Genomic DNA, 26,023 nt, shown 5'->3' with positions numbered 1-26,023 from the left:
TTATTTGGGTTATATTGTTCACTTTATTTTTATTGTGACGATATAAGTTAGTTTGAAAATCCCCTTCATAAAGTCCTTTAGATATTTCATAAAATACGAACATCTTCATTCTTGTTGTTATAGTTGAAAGTAATCAATTAATAAATTAAACAGTTTTATCACCTGGACGTCTGTCGTTCCATAACTTAGCGCTTTTAAAGTCAGACTTAAATATTTCCGAACCGATTTGACTTACGCCCCAACCCAATAATGTATCCACAATCTCAGATTGAAAACAATGTGTGATCAGACCGTGACAGTCGATCGATCTCTTATCTGCATTCCAATAACCAAACCCTACGAAGACAATCCATTTTTGACGACGGAAAGAATGCAATCTCTTCGCTCTTAACACTCATATTTCATAATCAATATAAACCAAATAAAGTAAATAAAACTTATTAAAGTAGTAGGTACTTGATATTGAAATAATCCGCGTCAATTTGTGACATATTTTTTCGCAAATTGCCAACTCAATTTGTCATATCTGAGGCAATAATAAATTTACCTATTATGAAATAGTTCTCGCGTTGAACTAAATACCTAAATAATTAAGACATGCCACGATGTTAATTGCCATAGTACGTACATATTTTGGTTAAGTTACGTATTTTCTCTTATGAAATTGCTAATGTCAAGGTTGTGCGCGACATTCGAGATATGCGGCAAATTTATCATTGTGATACCACGTATGGCCATTTTCATGTGACCCCTTTCCCTTCAAGCCAATTAGAGAAAGGGTCTTATTCGGTAGGTCGTTGTTGTCTGGTCGACTTTAACCGGCTTCACACTAAGAATGAGATTGCTTTACGACATTAAACCAGCCTAATGTAAATTTCCCTCTCCGACTGTTTGTGGATTTTGTCTGTCTTATTGTATAAACAATATTATGAAAAAAGCTTTAATACTATCTTAACGAAATAAGCAGTAACTCTTCATTATTCTTCAAACAATTTATAGTATAAAGCCAATTTTATTTAAAAATGTATGTATTTTATATCCAGATACATCAGATCAATAAAGTGTTTCATACAAAAGTGTGTTTAATATTTTTACGATAGCTTGATAAAATATCTAAAGAAAAAGCCCTCATATTATAATTCACACTTATAAATATTAGTTTATCCACAGTCCATACATGACTAGGATAACATCCAGAGACAAAGTTGCCATATTAAAAATAACAGATACTATTTGTATTAACTTATATATACATAGCTATTTGATTTTACCTATTGTTTAAAATGAATTCGTCAAGGTCATACTCCATTACAATTAACAATACTCAAGGTTATAGCGAAATCTTAAAACCCAGCCCTAATTAACATAGTCTTGAAGTCACGAGTTGAAAAAGGCAACTAGTAGATACAGTATTGTTCCTTTTGTTTTACGAAATGAAACGAGTGAAATTCGCGTCTGAATAGCATAGGTATAAAAAAGAGAAAGGCGTCAAGCTATTGACACGGTACTGTGATGAAATTCACTAAAACGATGAATACAAAGCTAAATAAATGTCGCCAGGTGATATTTGTTAAAGCGATAAGTGTTTATGGAAATTGTATGCTGTTGTCTACATTTTGACATTATGTGTTGTATTATTCTTAATTTAAAATAAAAAAAGTAATTGTCGTAGCAGTGTTTCTGCGTTTGACCTTCATCCCTAAGGTTCAAACCCACAAATGGACTTTCCATGTGCACAATAAACAGTCGCTCGCTATATGGAGGAAAACATCGTGAGAAAATCGGCATGTCTATGACCCAAAACATCGAAGGCGTGTGTGATCATCTACGCTTATTAGGAAAAACAAATGCAGAAATCAGACGCTTAGAGAATTAGGTAGATATTTTTACATTAAATTCTATCCTATAATATATAATCCTATTTAACGACAGCTATAGTTTTAGACTTTATTTTTGATGTTGAACAGCAAGATGACTACGAAAAATACGTACACCACCACCAAAAAGAAAACGATTTAATTTACAATAAATAAATATTCTACATACATAATGGTATTCAACTCAAACGCACCTGCAAAACCTGATTGCATAGATCTTGTGATAGTCTGTGAAGGGCGGTAATTACTTTGAGTCCTGAGTCTTCCCAGTGGGCCATAGCAACAATGCTGTCGTCTATAATTGTCCGATTTTATAAGCAATTAATACATTTGCTTAAAATTCTCATATAAATGTGTATAAATCTTATATCTTTAAACGAGCAATTCTTGTATATATATAATTGGAATCTCGGAATCGGCTCCAACGATTTTCATGAAATTTAGTATACGGAGGGTTTCGGGAGCGATAAATCGATTTAGCTATTAAAATATTTAGAATCATTTTTAGAAAATGTCATTTTATTTGTGTTTTATCAACTTAAACATAGAATTGCTCGTTTAAAGATGTCAGTCAAATAAAAACTTAAATATGAATATAATTATCTTTATTCGATAATTATTTTCATAATTCATAATTTTATTAGTATGTAATTCGTACTTAAATAAAATTTCCAAAAAACACGATTTATAAAAAAATTATACCGAGTTAAGCTCGGTCACTTAGGTCCTATAATTAATACAAAATAAATATATTTAACAAGAACTTTACGAAGTATTAAAATTTAGTGCCAGTTAGTTTATGTAAAATGCAATAAGGAATTAGGTTAAAATGTCGCAAAAGGCTTGCAACCGCTAGACGACGAGTCATGGCTCCGTGGTGAATCTTCACTTATTTGAATAAGAATGGCTTGCAATCCCTGGAGGAGACATTACGTAGCAAATGAGGAATATATTTTGCGTTTTTTTTAAGTTGAGATATTTATCCGCTATCAATATTACTTTATGCAATGATAGTAATTAAAACGAGTTTTATGTGGGTCAAGTTGGTCCGTAAGATATGTTCATTAATACATTTAATACAGAACATAACGATCTAAACTAAATGAAATAAGTAATTAAAGCCTCAACTAATATATTAATAAGAACACTTCTTACAGTCTCCATTAAGAAAAAGAGATCCTTTCTTGTATTCTACTTATAAGACATTTTTAGTATGAAAAAACAAATGAACGGCTATTAATATCTCTTAACATTATGACATATTCCTTCAAACTTCAAATTGCCAACTACAATTTATAGTTGGTTAATGAAAACCCAGTCATCTAAAACTTATGTGTAATACACAAATCGACCTAAATTCCATTGCGAACACTGTGTATATGTACATTTACATATATAAGCACATAAATACGAGTCAGATCAGTTCCACGTTGTTTCCACGTCATCTATCATATTTCCACTAAATTATATTTATGACAGGCGCTGCAATATCATATGTTTCAAACCAGGAATTATGTCAAAAACTAGAGCGTGACCTTACCAATGGGAAAGTTTTACGTGACATTTTTTTTAAATTTATATAAAATAATAATTCTGCGGCTACAACCCTATATGCTTTTTGGTCTCAGTATTCTAGGTTTGACGCATGTCGTTGTTATGTGGAATTGAGAGATGCCGGTATCCTGAAGAAAATTAAATTAGTGTTAGCCGTGATTCGACCGCATGTCTTCAGGGATTTACTAAAGATGCTCCAACACTGCTTCTTTTTTGTAGATAAGAAGCATCAACAATTCTGTGTTGTGTGCTTATTTAAATATAAGGACGCTTCATAAATTTAAAACTTTTGATTTTAAAAATTTCGTACTTCTACAACTATGTTAATGCATAAGTTATAGCCGAGCATTAAATAGTTCATCCACGATGTTTTACTTCAAAACTTATGAAAATCAACAAAATATATTAATTTATTATTAATATATTCATGATTTTCTTGATAAATGAATCAAATCAAAGCTAAGTAATCTCGCAAAATCTCTTACATATCATTTACTTTTGTCTTAACTTCCGTTCAGAAATTACCTTAGTAAATGTAAGTCGTATATTCTGAGATATTTTCGCAAGATTCAAGTCACGCGATACTTTGATGTGTAAAATTAAATTATGTTCCTTAGATTTGTATGGATTACAGGAGCTAAGTAAGAAATTTAAGAGGTTCCTGGATTTCGGAATAAATATAAATATTTCATTGTAAAGAAGCAATATTTTATTTGATTATGAATCGACAAATTTATTAACTGTTTTTTATGGTATATTTATTCCTTTGAAATTTATTAATGATAAGATACAAGCACTAATTAGTATGTAAGTAAGTATTAATGCGAGCCATATAGCATCGAGATTGTCCATGGGCGGCGGTATCACTTAACATCAGGTGAGCCTCTTGCCCGTTTGCCCCCTATTCTATAAAAAATATTTAATCTTCCACTCTTTGCTGTATTAATTAAACATTAACCCACAACCGAAGGTCGACATAACAAATCAGGCTAATCAAGATGCTTTTTAGATTTAATAATATAATCAAACAAATCAAAACGAATCTATCACATTAGTATTGTATGTTAGGTGTTACTATAGACTTATTTTACTCACGCATATCAAAATCATAATCAAAATTCGTATATTCAGTTCAGATAAGTCTTAGGGCATGCTTATGAATGTCAAAAACGTTTACAAAATTGCGAAAGAGCAAGACTATGCCATCCGTTCGCAAAACTACCAGGAGGCCTTGTTCTGAGAAGAACGAGCAAGAAACAGAAGTTTTACCCTCCCTCTACATTACAATTATTCAAAGGACAATGTCATAAACCACAACATCATTAAAGTTACATAAGTAAAAAATTCAATAAAAACTATTCTGTGATTTACCACATTCACATAACTATAAACCAAAGTTCATAAACATATGTATATATACATAAGCCATGTTCATTATAGCTTGTACTTAAATAATATTGGATCAAGTCAAAACAGTGCAAATTCGACGAGTGGCGTCCTATAGTTTCGAATGCCTCTTGCGTCAGCGCAATATATATTTTAGTAAGTTATATATCGAATTTACGGTGGTGATATAACGATATTTTCAAGATAAGGTTAAACTTAATGTGGTTTCCTTAATTTTCGTTTTCGTCTTATCTCAACCATAAAGAGAAAGGAAGTTAATTTTCACTTTGTATTTATTAGGCTTTTAGCATTTAAATTTACGTATTCGAAGTAGATAGTGAACTTTATTTAAGACCGTAGCATTCATATTTAATATACGTATAAACGATGGTTTTTGATTCAATTCTCGGAAAGGGTATGGCAAATCTTAAGACAAGAAAGGTTTGCCTATTATTTTGCAGTTTGAAAAAAATATGTAAAAAAAATCTAAAAAAATTTTAAGTTCTATATTTCATTCTATAGACCATATAAATACAAACACATTTTTCATTTTCTCCCTACAATTTTAATAAAATAAACAATAGTAATAACAATAATAATAGACTTTTATTCAGATCAATTAGGTACATGGATTTGTTAAGCTAACTTTAAATTCTAAAGCTTTATAGATTATGCTAAAATTTAGTGTAATATTTGTTGTTTGGTTGGATCTTTCCTAGATCTGTTTGCCAGTCGGCAAAGGCCTCCTCCAACCTTTTCCATTCCTTTCTTTCTTGAGCCACACTGTTAATAATTAAAAAAAAAGTATACATCAAGACGATAAACAAAAGGCAGATCATAGAACAGACATTATTTGTAAATGGAAAATATAAATAAAATTTGTCGTTCGGGTCACATATGTACTTAGTTGACGTGGATACGACAAAATACAATTTTAGGCAGGAAATTGCCTCGCGGTGGAAACCGTACAAACGCGAGATGTCATATTAAATCTGTATGACAGTTATTAGGACACCCGAGTGAAGCGGTGTGGTTGTGAAAAGAATTCAGGTAATCACATCCCATTATACTGTTACATTTTTACTCGAAATACTTTGTTATAATTGAAGGGATTTCGACGAAATATCACAAGAATGTAGACACGAGTATTCGCTTCGGTGAATTAAAAGCCAGTCGTATAAAAGAGATGGTAAATTGGATCTTAGGTGTAATAAGGCTCTAATAGAGCCAGTTTTAACAATTCTATGGACATGGGACTGTAACTTCAAACAAAGTGCTTGCCTTTAGGCCGCATTCTACTTCTTTCTTTCTTAATAAACTAGTTATGCGCTCATAAATGTATATAACAATTATTCATGTAGTAAAAGCAATTATCACCTGACAGGAACTAATTGAGCAGTGTCCATTGCAGACTCAGTATTAAAAGAAAATAATACGAAACAAACGTATTCAATGTTAAAAGAAATACGCTTCGTTTCCTTTTCGGGAGCGAAACACAGTTATAATTAGAAAGAGCGAAGAATTATCGATAATGCAAAAGAATTTGTTCGTTCGTTTCTGTCTATTTAATTTATAGAAATACTTTAATCTGTCTGTTGTGAAATGTAGATAAAAGAAAACTTGCGATAGCTTAGTTTGTACAGTTTTGAAGAATGGTCCCGTAAGTTTGCCAAAATAAAATACATGCTCCGAAGCGGCAAGCCGATGCGATTGGGGAAATTACCGGCCAGAGTCGGACGTGATTGGCACACAACCAACAAAAGTGGCAACTACAATCTACCAACTAGAAAATTTCAAACGGGAGACGGAATAAATAGGATTTTTATTTAGTACTCAATATTTTCTACGTTGCTGTAGCTTTGGCCGTTATGATTAGGGTTTTCAATTGTTTAACTGGACTATCATAATATGTTAAAGTTTCACAGTAAATATTATACTAGTAGTTATATGTATTAGAGAAATTGCATTTTTTTTTCATTTAGAATAAACAATTGCATTATTTATGATAAAATATACATGTTGTATTTGCCTGTTAAACTGAGCATGGTCACTTTTTATTGTTATTTTTGTAAGTAATTAGTAATAGTTAATAGTTAATTGCATTTTTTTTAAATAACCAATTACAAAGTACATAACACAATTTTAACTTTAAAGTGAACAAGATGGGTTTAAAAAGAAAATGTTGACGCCAACTCAACTCATGCCTTTGTAAACTAAACAATAAACCGTGTTTTTTAGTTTTTTTCAGATGTTTACTGAAATGTAGCCTCTTCAGACAGCCATTTATAATGGATTTTACTTAGTTGAATAAACTTAGTACTTTGCTGTACACTTATTATTTAATTATATGTAGCAGAGCTAATCTGTTGTTTTTATAAAACGTAACAGGTTAAATGAAAATGAAAGTGATTTATTTTAGCTTTTTATGTAAGTTGTATAGAAAAATATTAGGATCGATGCAGAACTTTTTAAAATCTGGGCCTTATATTTTTGTATCTGTCGCATGACGGTTTGTCAATGAAATAGGCAAGTAGGTGATCAGCCTCCTGTGCCTGACACACGTCACGGCATTATCAAGTCTAAGTTTTTTCACCGTTCGAGTGAATATTCAATGCGCACATAGATAGAAAGCCTTAAAGGAATCGAACCTACGATCTCAGGAATGAGAGAACACTGCAATCACTAACACTGCGTTTACTATATTTTTGAGGCTATTAATATATGTATAACATAATGAATGCAAAATAATTTGTGATTCGCGACACCGCCGAACATACTAGAAGTACCTTAGTACATACTAAAAGTGAGTTTCCAAGTTCTAATGAAAGCTTATTAAATTCCTACTTTTTTTATACGTTTTCTGAGCTTTGGAAAAGTGACGGAATTTTATTAAAAGAGGGTTAGAGGTCACCCGTGGTGATTTCCGTAACAAAACAATTGAAATGAAATGAAAAAACATAATTATTTTCTCATAAATCTTTCTTATTATAATTTTCCTCGTAATAAGAATGAGATGGACGTTAATAAATAAAAGAGGATCAGCAATTATTTTTAATTACGTGTTAGCTATGTCGTATTTATAAGTTGCTTTTCCACAATTTCGCTTTCGGAACGGGAAACTAATATACAAACAATTATGTCATAATACCTATGTAAGGAAAAAGCTTTTTAATTTAGAAATATAATCGGAAAATGTACATATCCGATGTTTTGGCTTCATTCTGCGAGTTCTTTAGTATAAACTCACTTTATGGTCTATGTGACCATAGAAAAATATAACGATAATTCAACATTTATTAAGTTCACAGGCAGCTAGTTATTTTTTTTTACAACACCACATTAAACACAAAATTATTTATTCATTAAGATAAATGTTTTGTTACAATTCAAAATTATTATTTATGTCAAATTTAGTATTCAAGCATAGAAGTAATTGTACAGTCGCGGTCTATCCAGCTATGATTAATATTATTGTCACGTCATGACATTTTGAATGATACATTAATCACTTTTCCAATATCCATAAATCAGACATTTAAATTATGCATATACAAATGCGAAACAGTTATTAAAACCCCATATTTTTCCGAAATCCCTCTATCTTTTCTCTATGGTTTTCTACAAGTAGAATATAATTTATCTGATCTGCACGAAGGACCTCAAACAATGATTTCTGCGATATAAGCGTACTGGGACAATGAAAACAAATAAAGATGAAATACTGTTTTAAAATGTTTTCTTATATTTATGACGAAAACCTATATATTAAATAAACGTGCGTAAACTCGTATTCAATTTCTAACGTTATTTTATAGTACTTTCAATTTTGCACATGTTGTCACTTTCTCCGCGAGTCCCCTTAATGGTTTCTGTAATGGACGGCTGCCTCCTCATGCATTTATCATATACACATATTGCATCATATACTGAAAGTGTAACGTAAATTTATTTTTATATAGGCGTTACTGTTTTACCGGAAGTCATTAGACGCGGTTAAGAACTAGTGCTACATTGTCCTAGATTTCATTTTGTAATCGTGATCGTGATGTAATTCGTAGATTTATGCAAAAAAACGTTTTTATTACTTCAACTTTATTTGTAATATAATAAATGAATCGTAATTTAAAATTATCCAACGGCGTTAATTGGTCTAGGCTTATTTCACATGCCATGGGTGTTTGAAGACACATGGCATGGTTTCCCGTTGCCTTCCACTCCCAGACATTTTTGAAGTTATTTATACTTCAAGGCCGCTGTTGCCTCTTCGGTTGGTTGCCCATCCGGTTGTATACCGCCATTGCTCGTAACAATATAGCAATTTCTTAATTACTTTCAGAATACTATATTAACTATAATATTTTTTTTTATAAATAAATTGACTTCATAGCATATTAATGCCATTGATTGCCACTTTATTCACATTATTCAACTAAAATTCATACATTCATCCCAATACCTTCAAATTCTATTTTGTATGAGTAATTTGATTATTAATAAAGCGTTATGTTACAATAAAGTGGGGTAGGGTGTTAACGTGGCAAATCTAATTGCGTTACCCGACTTTCCCCGACGTCTTTGTCCCGCTGTCGTTTATGTAATTGCCTACCCTCCGCGCCAGTTTGCGTCTTCAACGGAAATTACTCCATACGAAATATTTTCTTAATTACACGACAAAAGACGACTTCCGAATCGAGTTTTCGTAAACAAAATCAAGCTTTGAACACTCGGTGAAATCTTTTGCGTCTACAATCTCGATAAATAAAAATAAATATTCCCTTTCGTGACTAAATGTATTGATTACGTAAAAACACAACGGCTTAGAAACAATATCGTAAGGAAACGGGTATGTCTGGACCCAAATAGGACCAGGAAGACATAGTTCATGGAACAAATATTAATGTCTATAAAAAAAATGCATCTGTCTATGGCCTGACACCGACTTTTTGTATCAAAAAGTTTTCTCACGATGATCTTCAACGTACGCGTGAGTGTCTAATGCATTCATACACAGAAAGTCTATAAGTGCATATCTGGGTTCTAACTTATGACCTTATGAAAGACACTGGCCACAACTCTGCGTTGTAATAAAAAAGTTATATGTCTTGTATTTGATTATCGAACTACGGCATTTTTATTACGTATCATTAAAGAACTAGCCACTTATTAATTTCAGTATAAAGTTTATTAGAATAAACTATAGAAATATTTCCACTGCAGTAAAAAAGAGTGTGTGTACACGCGTTACAAGTTAAGTAGTGATTAACGATAAATATTAAAATTAATCAAAAAGATTTTATTTAAATAAATAAATTATTAGTAAATACTTTCACCGTCGTATATGAAATAAATATATATGGTGATAATAATAATTTATGGTGTTTTTAAATCAAAAACACAAAAATAATATTTATTTATTCACACTGTTTAATTGTACTGTTACATTTTTGTTTTATTATTGTACTGTACGTGTTATAAAAATACTAGAATATACAACTTGAACATAGTTATCGATGTCCATACCACCTAGACCTAATTTTACGATGTCGAATTTAGGTGTTGGTGTGCGCGCGCATCATAAAAATTCACTCTCATCATTTTTCTCCATCGCGCCCAAAGAAGTATAACTTCAAAAATATTGTCAATACCTCAGCAAAACTTTATAAGCGAAATTCTTTGTCCAGAAATTTAACGCTTATATTCCGTAAGCGACAATTATTGATGCTTTGTTCAAACGAGGCCTATTGTTTTGAATACTTTCTAAGTGAAATACTCTGTAAATGAGGCGATCTGTATGTGTCCATGGTAAGTATATTTAAATGCGTGTATAGGCAACGATAGTAAAAGCCTACATCTATGTCACTTAAGTAACACACATTGAAGAACATATTTTTCAAGTTTTTCTTTATTTAGGCGTTCGATTTTTTTTAATTATCACCTACTACCGAAAACCTTGCTTGCTTGGAAATTTTTACTCATGTATTATGTTATGTATTCACATAACATGATCGGAGAGCAACGTAAGCTGCAAGAATGCCACATCCCATCCGCATATATAAACTATGATTCCATACAGATTTTGATTTTTTTATGTATATATTGGGAGACAATGTACTAGTACTTTATTTGTTTATTCCTTGATTAAGGCTCTACCTATGTCATATAAGAATAATTTATTACTTAAATAGTTATCATTCGTAAATGCCTGATGTTATTATACAGTTTTAAGCTGTCGCTTAATATGAAAATTCTTTGAAAACAACGGATTTTTGTGTTGCACAGTAATGGTGCTTTAAACACGTTCTTTATACGAGGACAAAACATTAAGTAAATACCGAACATAATGTGGTACTAAAAGAAAAAAACAACAAGATTTAATTAAAGCTTTATAATTGTCAGTAATCAACTCCTGAGATTAACGTAATCGCGTAATCTCGTGTTTTACGCTTTAATTTGTGCCACGAAGTACTTAAATATAATTTTTATACATTCACATTTGAGACCACGTATCGTAAGATAAGATATGAGTTTAAATACCCATAATCAATATAGTTTTATTATCAACACAGGTTCATAAAATATTGATTTTATTATTTCGTAAAGCGGGTTGTTGCAAGTAGTAAAAACTTGTGACTTTTAAAAGGAAATTCAGATAAACTTTCTTTAATTAATTATTTTTTTGATGACGTAATTTTTATATTGATTACAAAAGTAGTATATGTCATTTAAGAGTATACTTCTATGTAGTATGACTTACAGACTAACTTAAAAAAGAATTGGTTTTAGTATTTTAGCTGTCGTGCAATACAATTAGTAATCATCATTCATCTACACATTCTCAATAATTAAAAAATAATAAAACTGGAAATTTTAACAAGACAACCATAACATATTCTATATAGATAAAAATGTAACGCAAAATTTGCTAATAGCAAAACTCGAAGACTTATATATATATTCGCGGGGGCAGATAATTAAACAACCAACAAGTATCAGACATCCCTATAAATGTGATAGAGATAAAGGTTTGAGGCCACGATCCAAACATATTTTGCTAAATTCCTACATAATAGTAGTGTTCCAATCAAAGGTGACAATAGGTATTGCACGTAATCCGATGTAAATATTTGTAGAGGTACGTACGTGTCCGGACGATTGATGTCCGGGTACTGTTACTCGACCGCTCCCGTGTCCGCTTAACATATACACATAGTAACTAAATCTGTAATTAAATTGTGGGATTTGTAACATTAATTTACATGAATAAAATATTCCTTTACCAGTACGTAATTGCTTTACAGCCTATCTACTGTTATCCTAGCACTACTACAATTATAAATGAGAATATAGGTCTGATTTTTACGCCTAACCACTGATTAGTTTTTAATGAAATAGGGACACATTTAAATATATTCGCGTTTGAAATTGAGTAACAAAATGTGGGTATATGAAAAATTTATTTTAAAAGCCGGAAAGTATTTTAAAATAATATTTGTATCCATCTAGAGGGATATTTTTTTTTATTGTAACTTTTTTTATTGTCACAATAACGTCCCGATAAAACGTTACTTAAATATTTTTTTAGTAAATTTAAAAGTTTACCAAAAATTAATTTCACACTAGAAAAACTTGTAAACTTACTAAATTCATATCGTAATAAATTCCATTATTCTAAGTCTAACCATTTTCATTTTCTCATAAGGCGTTGAATAGAAATAAACGGTTTGCAAATGATGCACAGTATTAAACGTGGGTAAAATTATTACAAAGAGAGATATTTAAAGAATTTCATTATGGTAAAACTTGTGTACTGGTAGCGTCGGAATTAATTTCGTTTGAAATGTACGAACTTCGTACAAATACAATAGATTATATTAAACTTTCTTCTAGTCTTATATTACTTTTTCGCATTAAAGAGCTAAGATTTTCCCAGACGCTTTATGAAATTTAAAATACGGAGTGCGATTCAAACATTCATTCTTAGAATTAATATTAGGTATCATACAAAATTTTATCGTGTATTAATTATAGCAGCAATATTTAATCGCATGTAGGAGACATATTAAGACAATGTAATATAAACAAGAATTACTAATCCAAAGTCAAAATCATTTATTAATTTAGGTAACACAATGTACAATCATGAAGGACAATAAAGAAATACATATGAATGCTTGTAACTTTATATTTACTGCCAATTCTCAAATGAAGGGCGTAGAACGGAAGAGAAGAACTGGCGATAAACTCTCCGCCACTCTTTTGAATCGCCAAGTTTTTTTTACACAACGTTTGTAAGGAGCTGCAACCATTACACTATGTTTCACTCGACATCTTAAGTAATTAATAGTTAAATAATAATATCCTCTATCAGCAGTAGGCATGGTGAAATAGGAGCACGCACTCTTGTGGGAAAAGGACGCCATCAAATTCACTCTGAAATATTAAACAAAAGCCTTTAAGGACCCACCAAATAATATATTAAAAACAGCGCTACAAAGTCTTAGCTCTAGACCTTGGGCTTTGTAATAAGCTAGTAGGTAAACAGTAGTCTGTGCCTAAAGGCGTACCAGTTCCCTCACTATGTTTTGCTTCACCATATGAGCCTGTGTTTTGCGTGATTCGACCGTGCGACCTCAAGGTTATGAGGCGCACGCTCAAACCAACTGCTCAAAACAAAGACAACACTACAAAATGCGATAACATCTGTGCCAAATGTCCCGAATACACATTTATATGAAGATATTCTTATCCTTTAACTAGAGTTTATCTCAGCGACTTAATCGTACAAGCAAAACAATTACGGAAGGCTGTACGTTTTATTAGACATTTGAATGTAAATGAAATTCTACACGAAATAGAGTTTCGCTTGAACACGGCTTTGCGGAGCTCACTCGAATTTAGGCAGATGCAATAAAAATAAAATTGTTATGGTAATTTTGTATGGGATGTCGTGAAAAGATATCAATTAGTAAATTGCATATTGCCTGGGTTGGAGTAAATTAAAGAGTCTAAGGGTAAGCTAGTGATTACTTATTGGTAGGATAAACAGTCAGATAGACTGAATGATAGATATATCTTTCGAATAATTTATGTGTTGCATAACTATACTAAATACTATGAGTAAAAAGTGTATAACTAAAATAATAAAAAATAAATTATAGATAACTTATACATTTAAAAATTTAATATCTAAAGTAGCAACTAAAATCTTATATTAAGAGGCTAGGTACAATAAAAATAATTTAAACAAAAATATTACACTTACGAAAATCACGATTGAACAGATGAAAAGGATATGTTTAAAAGATCTTTATGTACGAGACCTTTAAAAGACGTCAGCTAATCTCATGAAATCGGGACGCGTATTCCTTAACTTTATTACTAAAAGTAATAGAATAACTCACTGCCTGCCTTGAGGAAGATATTAGAAAATATACTAAAACAAGCAGCCCTTCCCGGCTTCGCACAAGTGGACATTTATTTTTTAAACATATCTTCTTTAATATTGGGGTAATTATGTACTATCAATAGTTTTCGCAGCGCATGTGATGAAAGATATTTTACAGGGATTTTTTTACATCTTGGGTAACATTATTGTAGTTTAAGTAGGGATTCCTTTTTTTTATTGCAATTAAAATAGTCTATATTAATTAGTAATAAATTAGTGTAAAAATTGATCCAGTACTTTGAGAGCCATTTTTGTGAGTATTTGAAGTAGGAGTTTGAAGGAAGTAGGCTATCTTTTGTTGACAATCATTGATGATACACCTTGATTAGTATTAAATGTATTACTTCAAAGATTTCTGTCCCATTTGTTTCAATGCTTAATGTTTGAGGCGTACATGGCATGTTAAGGAAAGATCTAGTAACAAATAGTTTCTTTGTAGTTTTATTGTAATGAATGTGCGGAATGCGGCTGTCTGAATTCGTGACTTGGTTTGTGTTGTGGTTAGACTGTGTTCAACCGATGATATCATGTTCAAGTATTTATGATAATATTTTTTTATTAGACACAATTATAGCAATGGACCAAATGGATAAAAGGTTTCAAAAACGGGTAGATACTTACATTGTATACATTAGTATATATAGAACAAGTATATAGCTTCTTAACATCGCTAAATGGACAGAAAATTTGTGGCAGACGTTCTTGGAACGAGAAAGCGCACTGTCTTCTTAATAATTTAATGATATTTTACATGGAATTATGATACTTTGTTGCAATATAGTTTTAAATAAAACACGGTACTAATTACCATTATTAAACATCACACACACTGGATCATATATTGGTCTGGATATATAATGCTGTAGATTGAGTAAACGCGCTGTTGATGGAAAAGGACCCAAAAAAATTTTTGGGTCCTTTTCCTTTTCTAATTTTAAAATCTTGATTTATGTGAAATTGTGAAGAGACCAATATATACACTGTATTATTTTTATGTGGTTTGCGTGCTTGTAGTACACATTTCAGAAGTGAAATTTCTTCGTAAATTAATTACTACTAAGGTAAAAGCCCCAATAGATAAACATGTACCAGTATATAATCACTCCATGTATTTGTATATCTATATTCACACTATTTACACACTGTAAACGTGCCAAAGATAATATAAATAAAGAAAAAATCTGCGTCTACTGCACCAGACGTTATGCGACAGAATTTCCATCTAAAGTTCTTATAAGTAACTTCGAAACAAATACATCTCCTTTTCTCACTCTGTAACAAAAACGCTGCACAACTTCGTGACGTTCTGTAAAAAAATTACCCTCATGTGTCTAAAGAAGTTTCACGTCATTAAGAAATAACCCGTTGGAATAATTATGTAATATTATAGAACGCCTAAAAACCACTAAGACAGAAGCGAGCTGAAAGTTACGGCACACATTGAAACTATTCTAAACATTTACTAATTATACTTCTGAGACATATTTCAGTATCCCCGACGTTGGTTGGAATTATGGCCATCCAATATAGACATTTTTATATCTATTAAATCATATGAACAGTACGTAACTAATACTTTTGTTAGAATAAGCGGTAGACGGATATGTGCACCCACTTGCAAAGTCATTCAACTAGCTGAATATACGCATTTCTGTTGAAAAGTGCAAGTTACGGAACTGCACTTGAAGGCTTTTCACTGAAAATGTAAAATATATATGGTATGAATGTTTATTTTTAAATGCTATACAAAGTTCATTGAACTATTGTATCTGTTGCTCAGACATCGGCATATTTTTTTCTCAAACTGTATATATAAAACAAACAAAATATTCGAATCGTTGTCTAAATCTTATTTATCTGAAGTCGATATGAAATATAAGTAAAATACGTAGAACAGTGTTGGTCTAGTTACTTCAGCGTGCGACTTTGATCCCCGAGGTCGTAGGTTCGATACCCGGCTGTGCACCAATGGTCATACTTTCTATATGCGTGAATTAAAATATCGGGAGGAAGCCGGCTTGCTTTAGAAGGCTTTCGATTTCTTTCGACGACGGCGTGTGTCAGGCATGCGTTGCTGATTTGCCTATAAGATTCACAAATGATGATGACACAGTTGTCCAAGCTGACAGTTCGGTAACATAAATGTACAAAACTGTTTTCTTTAATATTTTATTCTTTAAATAATTTTTCTGAGCTATTCAGTTCCTATGAAAAGTAACTTGTACCATGGAATAGCCTTTTAGCTACCAAGGTTGAAAGTTTTTAAAAATTTGTAAACTTAGTTTATTTACACTATAGTATAATTATTATTCTCGTGGTAAACATGGTAAACATACATAGATATAAACATAATAATTCATAGTACGTTACGTGTGATTGCAAAAAACAGAGCTATTTAGACTGCAAGGTTACATTTATAAAAACAATCGCCTTTTCTGGGAAAACCCAAATAACTTCTAAAAATACCTGCCATATGTAAACTAGATCAACCAGTTATTTAGTTATTTAGATTGCATAAAAACTAAATAATGTAGCCTTCGTTACAAATTGTGATTCCCAACAGATTTATTTATTAACAGCATGCCAAACAATATTTATAATTCTTTCTTTATTATTTATTAGACACAATATACAGGAATGTTTCGATAAAGTAGACTGAACTGGCCCCCACACTAAGATTCCCTGTGTTGTGGGCAGCTAGTCTCTTCCTTTTCACATCTAAACAGTATTGCTTAATTAATTCTTATATACTATTTTTGTACAATAAGATATAAGTACTAACTTATATTCTACATTAAACAATAAAAAAATTATTGCTATTTAAAATCTACATTATATGATTTTAAATATTTTATTCAACAGATACGTCTCGTTTAGTATTCAAACGTAGAAAATTAACCAAAACCGAAGTACAAACTTGAAATTTTTGGTGTTTTAAAAACGTTGGTGGCTTGCCCTTGGGATCTTTTATTGAAGTCTAGATTTTATTATAATAAACAAGTTTGGCATACTTGCTTCGCGCTTAACATGCTAGACATATACGGGGTTTATTTCTGTATATAATATATGTCAATGGACTATTATTCCATGGACTATGTGTCACTAAACGCCTAAGAATGTAGCTAAAGTATTCAATAAGAATAACAAAACATCTATTTCGAAATGAATATTTTCTTGACCAATTTGTATGAACAAAACATATTGTTAGAGAAGTGTAATTATTATTCGAACATTATATTTATTGACTCGTGAAATAACTTGTTCACCTTGGTACTATTACATAGAAGTTTATGTATGTCTGGTTTCAAGGATTTCCTATTTGATGTACCTACTAATTACATATTTCTTAATAGAAAAATCTGCTAGTTTTACCTAATGGTCCAGTGAATAGGCTATCTTGCTCTTACAATTTTATTACAAACATTGATGTGTTTTACAACATTTTACCAACTTGCCGTAACTTTGTTTTGCAGGCTGTGGTTTAAGTTTTCATTTTGTTTGTTTATTAATGTTACTTTTATCTTTTAGTTTTAGCTTTTTTTATTTTTATTTTCTTTTATTTTATTTTTGTTTATTTTGTGGTCGTCTTTATAGTAAGTGTGTTAAATTTGTGATGTCACGTTTTCTAGTATTTTATAGGCATACACATTGTTTTAAAATGTATATATAAATAAATAAATAACTCAAACAATAGTAGTGTAATATAAATTTACAGAACTACGAAATACAATGATTAGAAAGCGCAGACACTTTCTTTCATCATCATCGTCATCAATGGTTATACAGCCCCATGCAGGCCTTTGCCTCCTCAAGGACACTTCGCCATAGCAATCTATTCATTGCTACATGCGTCTAATTGCGAACTCCTATTGTTTCGAGGTCCTTGACAACTCCATCCCACCAGCACAGCCTCGGTCTACTGGGTTTTCTCTTGGTTGTAAGTTCAGTAAGGACTAACTGTCGTTCACTATTCGGTGCACATATGCCACTTGAGCCTGTTGCACTTTATGAATTGGACGATGTTGGCGTCGTCTTGGATGTTATAAAGTTCTTCATTAAAGCGAATACTCCAAACACCGACGTCGCAAGCTGACACTTTCTTTAGCTTCCAGTTAAATCTTTTGTGAATTTTAGATAAATAAAACCCACTGCTTGCATGTTAGCTTTTAATGAGCTTTGTATACAAAACTCTGTGTACAGACCGCAGGAAGGTTTTGTATTTTTTAAATACTTAACATCTAACAGTTACGTTGGCTTTTGAGTCATGCTTGTTATGTTTAACTGCGCATTTAACGCTCGTACTACAAATAAAACATTATGAAAAATTATTAAACCCAACAATCGACGCCACTTGTCATCCGACTCAGAAAACTGATTACATATTTACAATGAAGAATAAATGATTACGAATTTTATACAAGAGTGCAATTGTAGTTCCACTGGTTTTATTCTCCATTTTTATTAGGTTTTCTTTATTTTAACTGAGCCAACGTATTATAAGAACGAAATAAACCCAATAACCGACACGTATTATACAATCCTACATTTAATGCTTAAAACTCAAACCAAAGGACATTATTAAATAATTAAAGAATCGAAACTTGGCTACTTCAGTCTGCTCAAAGTTGTGTAAAAATTAATCTTTTCAAAGTACGCAATCGAAGCGGCGAGCGGGCGGTCTCCGTTCATTTGAATTACGCCAGCACAGCCTTTTGTAGTCAACTTCATTTAGTGAACTTAAGAGGGACGCTTTTATTTTCCTCCAAAGTTAAGATGCATTGTTGAATCGGTAACTAATTGCACGTCGTGATTACATTAAAATTGTGTCGAAGTAAAGAATAACTGTTTTAGAAGCGTGACAGAGCTATTTTAATAGCACAAGGAAGTCGTCTCATCTAATGTTAATTGTTATTGTAAGCGACTTTTAAAAATTGGTACCAAATTTGAAGGACTAAATCAGATTGGTTCGGCGATACATTATTTAGCAACTGGTTCCATATAGTGGGTATGTGGCAAAAAGTGCTTTAAAATACGCTCAGTTGTTGAACGACAAACGTCGGGGATGACATGCTGTCACAAATTTATTTTCAATGTTGGTATTTTTGAGCTCTTTTCGTCGTAGCCCATAGACACCCATTTTTAAAACAGCAGCATATTGATGCGTTTGTCTTAATTGTGTGATATTAATAGCATATTTAGTTTAAGAGTTAGTGTAAACTTTATATAACATTTCCTTAATTTTAAAACATGCTTTAAATTTAATTTAACTTGACATAAATTACGTCACGATGCTAACTACTATTTTTATTAGTATCGTTTACTCTGTATATTTGATAGTTTATTTCTTTGTCAAATGTACAGCAAAGCTTAACAATAAATGGAAATGAGATTTTACCGAGACTGTCTGCATAACAGTCGACATTTTCTCTCGGCAAGGTATCAGAAATCTGCTTCCACGCCTTACTTAGATTCCCGATTCTTTTATTTGATTTTACCTTTTATAAACTACTATTATACTGAATTGTCTATTTTGTAATTTTGAAAATGTGGAATTGTAAATAGAATTCTAATATTCTATTTATGAATTTTTGAAAACAAAGTTGCGAAGCATTGTCGAGTGGCAACAAGTGTTCACCAAATATCTCATGCAGGTTGCACCGTCTCACTGTGTTTATATTTCATACGTTACTTTCAGCGAAACAAGGTCAAATGTGTGCCTTTATGAAAGTAATTTAACATTCAAAGTGGGTCGCATAAGCCTGTTTAGCTTAATCCTTGTATCCTTCTTTTATGTATAGGTACATTATTATCTAAGTAAAGATGCTGAAATTTGATAGCCTGGATGCCTCAAGCAGATGATTTAGTTTGGCAGAACATGTTTCGTTTTAGGTGCTGGCCTAGAAATATTATTTATAGAATAATTAAATTATAGTTGAAAATATTTTCTCATTTAATACTTTCAACAGTACCGCCTGACAAGCCCAATCTGTATGGTTTTTATATTGATTTAGTTTCAATAATCTAAGAATAATTACAATTTTTTATAAGTTTAAACAACTAAGCGAAACAAGTACTCTTTAAATTGTATGTATTTATTTGTATACTCTTTGTTACCTTACACAAGAATATACACATAAAAAAGCTGGTTACATAAGTTATTAGGCAACGGGCGGCCATATCTGACAAGCGATTTCTTCCAGGCAACCCTAATAGAGAATAACAAAAGAAACACCAACAGAGGGATAAAGTACAAAAAGTGCAGACAAATTAACGAAAAAAAACTCAAAGTAACATTAAATCGAAATAAATAACAAAAAATAAATAAATGAACGAGTAAATAAATTTACTTTGTTGTCACAAAAAATATTGACCGCGTGCGTAAGACATTAGGAAGACAAGGGAAGGGTGGCGGGCGTCACGAAGTCTGCCCAAGGCAATTCCGCACCAAATGTCGTTCCCTACGTGCCCGACAAATAAAGAGGATGGTAACCGCCCGGATAACTTTAGGATCTGTTAGTTTGCAATAAGCTTTGTAAGGATGGACGAAATTATCCCTCACTATATTACGCCATTACAATATGACAAATATTTTACTTTGTCCATTTATTTATGTGATTGTACAAATAAACCTAATAACTTATTTGAAGCCCTGTTATGGTTGAAAGATGAAGATAAATTATTTTTTATTTGAATCGAATATAAGATACACTTTATGTCAAGTATATGGCCTATATTTTATACGTTTAAAGTCTGTATGTATACGTTTAGTCCATTAAGGGCCTGTTTCACAATGTATAAAGTACCAGATAGCTATGCAACACATAACTTATTCGGTAGATAAAAGTTCCGAAGAAATTTCGCGCTACCTGACAGTCGTGAAACGCAACAATAGTGTTTATCCTACCAGTAAGTAATAAATAGCTTATTTGGAACTTATCTCGACATTGTGAAACCGACCCTAAATATAAACATTAAAAGATAGCTGTTAACTGTAATTTAGTGTAATAAAAATTAATGCAAACATAATTTTATTCAGCATTTTACAATTATCTGTAACTATCTGAACTAGATGATCTTGTGTTTAAATTATGCTTTAAATTAGCCATTGAGGCAACTTCTTACAACACGAACAAGTCGTCTAAAGAGAACTAATCCTTTTGAGTTACTACATATAACTAGTGTAGTTGTGTAGTGTCAAAACATTATAGAGATGAAAGAAAATGTTACATTATCTATATTTATTTCCCCTCTTAGTTCTATAATGTAACGGTAGTGTCAAAACTTTATAGAACTAAGACCATAGATTAAGCTATTTATTAGTATTGTAGAAAATTAAATCAACATAATATTACTTAATAGCCATAATATTGTATAGGCTACATTGTAACGCATGTAACCTCGCAGTATGTTTGTGAACTTTACTGTAAGAAAAAAAAGTCGACTGCATCCACACAACCACTCACCTCTTATAATCCTAAAATATCATATCAAATAAAAAGGCAAAATTTATTAATACATAAAAATGACAAAATTTTACCGCAATCGAGATGTTTTTTTCTAGACTAAAGCATGATTTTAACGTCAGCCAATTATTATAAGTGCTCATCTTTTGCACACCTTGTTGAATAGCAATTTCCCCGAAGGTTTATGCTTCGCGACGTAACCCACGGTATCGGTAGTTTAAAGAATACGTCTGATTCCTGTGAAATATTACTTTTTGTCCGCCCCGACGGAGCAGCCATATATTTCAGTCATCGTCTAGAATTGAACGAGCCAAACGTGAAGATTGAGACAGATATCCCCAAATGTCTTAGACTTAAATATTTTAGCATCCAATCAATATTACATATAATTTTATAGTAATATTTATAATAGATTCGTACTATCGGCTAGATATGCGAATACATACAGAGGTTATATTAAAGCAATTAGTATAAATTTAAACTCATTAAGTATTTTCCGTAGAATGTCGTCTGAATCACATTTCTTACCTTACTAAATTTATAAATATACTATTAATAATATACTATAAATATAAATTTATAATATTATAAACATATTTGTTATTGTCTTAAACATTTTCACTTAACGCCAAACCTCAACACCAAGTCTAAGATAAATATGACAACGAACGATTCTGAACGTGAACAACTGAAATACTCTAGGTACCATTAAAGTTGTCGAAACGAAAGACCCAGATTTTGCAAAGAACTGAACAAAAGCATGATATGACGAAAGAGCGTGCAAAGTCGTGCGTACACCTACACAGGCGGTTTTAAGTTCACGAGGTCGTAAAAAACATTAGCACGTATTCGGCTCGAGTCGTGCCAGCGATATTGGGGTAAAAGGGAGAATGCATTGGCTTTTTGTAATGCGGCAATAACCTATGGATTAGGACAAGGAAATCTCACTTTCGGCCCTGTTCCTGTCGTATTTATGCCTTTCCGTACTTTAACGGCTTACACCCGATTTCGGCCTTATTCCTTGGCACTTGAATTAATAGATATACGAATTTAACGGTACTGTAACATAATATTACGTTATGTAAATCGAGTTCCAGATTTAAATTTTTATGTAACGGCTTTTAAATGTTTATGTAACGTAAGACGTATTAGGTGATTACGCATTTAGGTTGGAAGGAGTAGCTCAAAGTAATATTTACAACGGAATGCCGCGGCACTTTGCCACACCTCGGCGAAGTTAGCAGCATCCTTGAAAGGCTGCATTCCAACACTGACGTCTATTTACGGTCTAAGCCCTCGTTTTCTCTGCCAACTCAGGCCACGTACTATTTATGTATTTCTAGATACCATGAAAACATTGGAATTACTTGAATTTTGTTTAACGAGTTTTTTTACATCCTTTTATGTCAGGCTTTCCTATGAATTATTCATAAACAATGATTTAGATACGTAACTTGACATTCTACAAACTGGCTTTTAAGAATTAATTTAATGTGAAATATTTTATTGGAACTCTTGTGTATTAAATTAGTAGTTAGAACAGTTTTTGAATTTGACAAACATTCTTTGCCTTGTCTCTCATCATAGTTAGATAGATTTGACCTTGAGTTTGACAGGTATTATTAAGTTCATTACACTAACAAAAACATTTATGTACTCTGTATTACCATTCATATTATTATGTGCCTTACCTGACAACAAATAATAATCATTATTATCTACTTAATGACGTAAAATCTACTCCATACATATTAAAACATAAGATTCTGTTGAGACTGATCTATGACTCTTGTACATATATTAAATACAAAACGATTTTTATAGAAGTTTCAGAAAAATAATGTTGCAATGAATGTTACTTGTTAATAATAATTTATAAGGAACATTCATTGCCTTTATGAACCAGAGACGCAAATAGTAATGTGTCTGCTCTGGCTTATAATAATAATAAACAGCAAACCTAAAATGTTACAATTATAATATATAATTATATGTAATACATTTTTTTACATATGATATCATAGGCCTAGTTCAACAAGGTTCCACTTGTTGGGTCCATGTACCGTCTCCTAAGTTCCTTAGTCTAGAAAATATCCACATTTCAACTCCAAAAACGTTTATAGGAATGCAATTATAATTTAGAAGATTTTATACCATTCCCACTGATTCTAATCCCGAGTTACATTAAATGTGCGACTATCTACATTACATCTGAAATGACGTGTCGCTTACGCACTGACCGTAATTTATTTGTTTTTGTTCAGCCATCATCTTGTGATATACTGCCGCATAAATATTGGAGATATTATTTTCTATTTCATTAAGTTACCGATGGTTTTCCTAACAACATATTTTTTTTATAATAAACAAGGATCATTTTCTTTGAAATTCTATATGTAATAAAAGGCTAAACGCGAAACTTTTTTATTAATTAAATCGATGTGTTCTCAAATGCAATATTTCCAAGGGGAAGGTGATTAAATTTTTTAAAGGCATCTTACCTTATAGCGTGGGCGAGTACTTGGACCCATGAGTTTAACAAAACCTACTTATTAACAATTTATTATTAATAAATAGCTTTTGTTATTATTATTAGCTCAACTTATTATTATGACATTGAGTTGATGTTCTTATTAAATGATTTAATGAAAATTATATGACTTTGCCTGCCTATTTTTATATGGCTGATTGTGCGGATTTTAATTGACCGATCTTAAGATACAACTTGCAAATAAATCATTTATTATTATTATTAAAGAGAATGCTTGCTGGACAGAAATTTTACGCTGCCAAAACTGAAGCCTGATGATGATTATGACTGATGTTGGACGAGGTCCTGAGTTTAACTTCCCGGAATTAATATTTAATTACAAAAACACACAAAAGGTCGGACACCTTAAAAAAGCGTAAAGCAGACTTAGAAATGTTTAAAAATTTACCTATGCTCTATTGGGATTTATAGGACCGGCAATGGTAACGGAATCTCCTTCATTAGAAAAAGGACAAAGATACCTGATATTAAATCTTAACTATAAGCTCGTAATGCCCATATTTGAGTGACACTCTTCTTCAAGAAACCTTTTGTATAACGGGATTACAAAGACTTTGAAAGTAGATAATTAATATTAATTGCGTTTCTTTGTTTCAGAATATCCTGGACAAATTCAATCCAGGTGCTCGTCAGATGATAACAGCTGGAAAGGCGTACTTAAAAGCCTTACATGGTATGTAATATTAAGTATATTATTAAAAAATACTTCTGTAAAAATTACGACGTTAACACACTTCATTTAATTCACAAAATTAAGATAACGTAAATATATTTAATAAAGAAATTGTGGCACTACAAAGTATTTCTTGATCACTTGTCTTATAGGACTTGCCTCGACACTTATGCTTGACGCTCGCTGTCGATTTTTTGGTTCTAAATTAAGCGTTTCTCACGATGTTTTCCTTAATAGTCCGAGCAAATGTTAAATGCACAAATAGAATTAAAGTCAATTCATAGCCGGGATTCGAACCTACTATCTCAGGGATGAGTGTCGCACGCTGAAGCCACTGCGGCTACACTGCGCAGAAATTCACTGCTGAAAAATATATTATTATTGCAACAAAAACTGTTTTGATGACTAAAGCAGTTCAACACAAATCTTAACACAAGGGGTTTAAAACCCCATTTATGGGCTAAATGTATATTTTCTCATAATTTTTCTAAAATATTACCTAAAAGGAAAAGCTACCAAAAGACTTTTTACCGTATATATCGATTATATAAATAATTAATAAAGTACTTACCTTGATTACAGAATAATTAAAACATTACACTGTAATTTAAGGAAAATCCACTTCGAACAAGACTGCTATACTTTGCGACTAACTTATTTCCATTAAAGATAATAAATATTTAATTCCAGTACTAATTGTTATTAAGATATTTGGGGAAATCTTAGCCGGATAGCATTTATAGGAGGGCAGGTCTATTATATCGGAATATCCTATATCTAGGAATAATTTTGCATTGTAGTAGTACCTTATCGGAAATAAAAATGTAAACAAGATTGTCAAAGGCTTGTAATAAAAAATGTACTTTGTAAACCATAAACTTGCATTCTTAAGAATCTAGTCTGATGGCCGTTCCAATATATTTTATACCGAAGTTTAAGACTAGTCCAGGAGTTAACACAGAACGGCTCAAATTAACATCTAATGCTCGAGTTGCGCAATGCCAGTTTTTTAGCTAGGAATTAATTTAAAAAAATTGAATCAACACATACACTACCGTAGTTTAAGAACTACAT

At 31.6% G+C, this 26,023-nt stretch overlaps 1 protein-coding gene across 2 annotated transcripts in view; it reads left to right on the top strand.

Annotated features, from left to right (window-relative positions):
- Positions 1-26,023, top strand: part of LOC110999031 — a 139,492-nt gene that overhangs the window by 102,530 nt on the left and 10,939 nt on the right. For both annotated transcript variants that reach the window (XM_045629159.1, XM_022267906.2), the window contains one exon: positions 24,874-24,949. In XM_045629159.1, the coding sequence (XP_045485115.1) occupies positions 24,874-24,949 (76 nt within the window). The remainder of the gene's footprint in view (positions 1-24,873; positions 24,950-26,023) is intronic.

This window comes from Pieris rapae, chromosome 8 (assembly GCF_905147795.1).
Source record: "Pieris rapae chromosome 8, ilPieRapa1.1, whole genome shotgun sequence".
Lineage (NCBI taxonomy): Eukaryota > Metazoa > Arthropoda > Insecta > Lepidoptera > Pieridae > Pieris > Pieris rapae.
The sequence above is the reverse complement of the archived record's forward strand: the minus strand, read 5'-3'. Positions and strand labels throughout refer to the sequence as shown.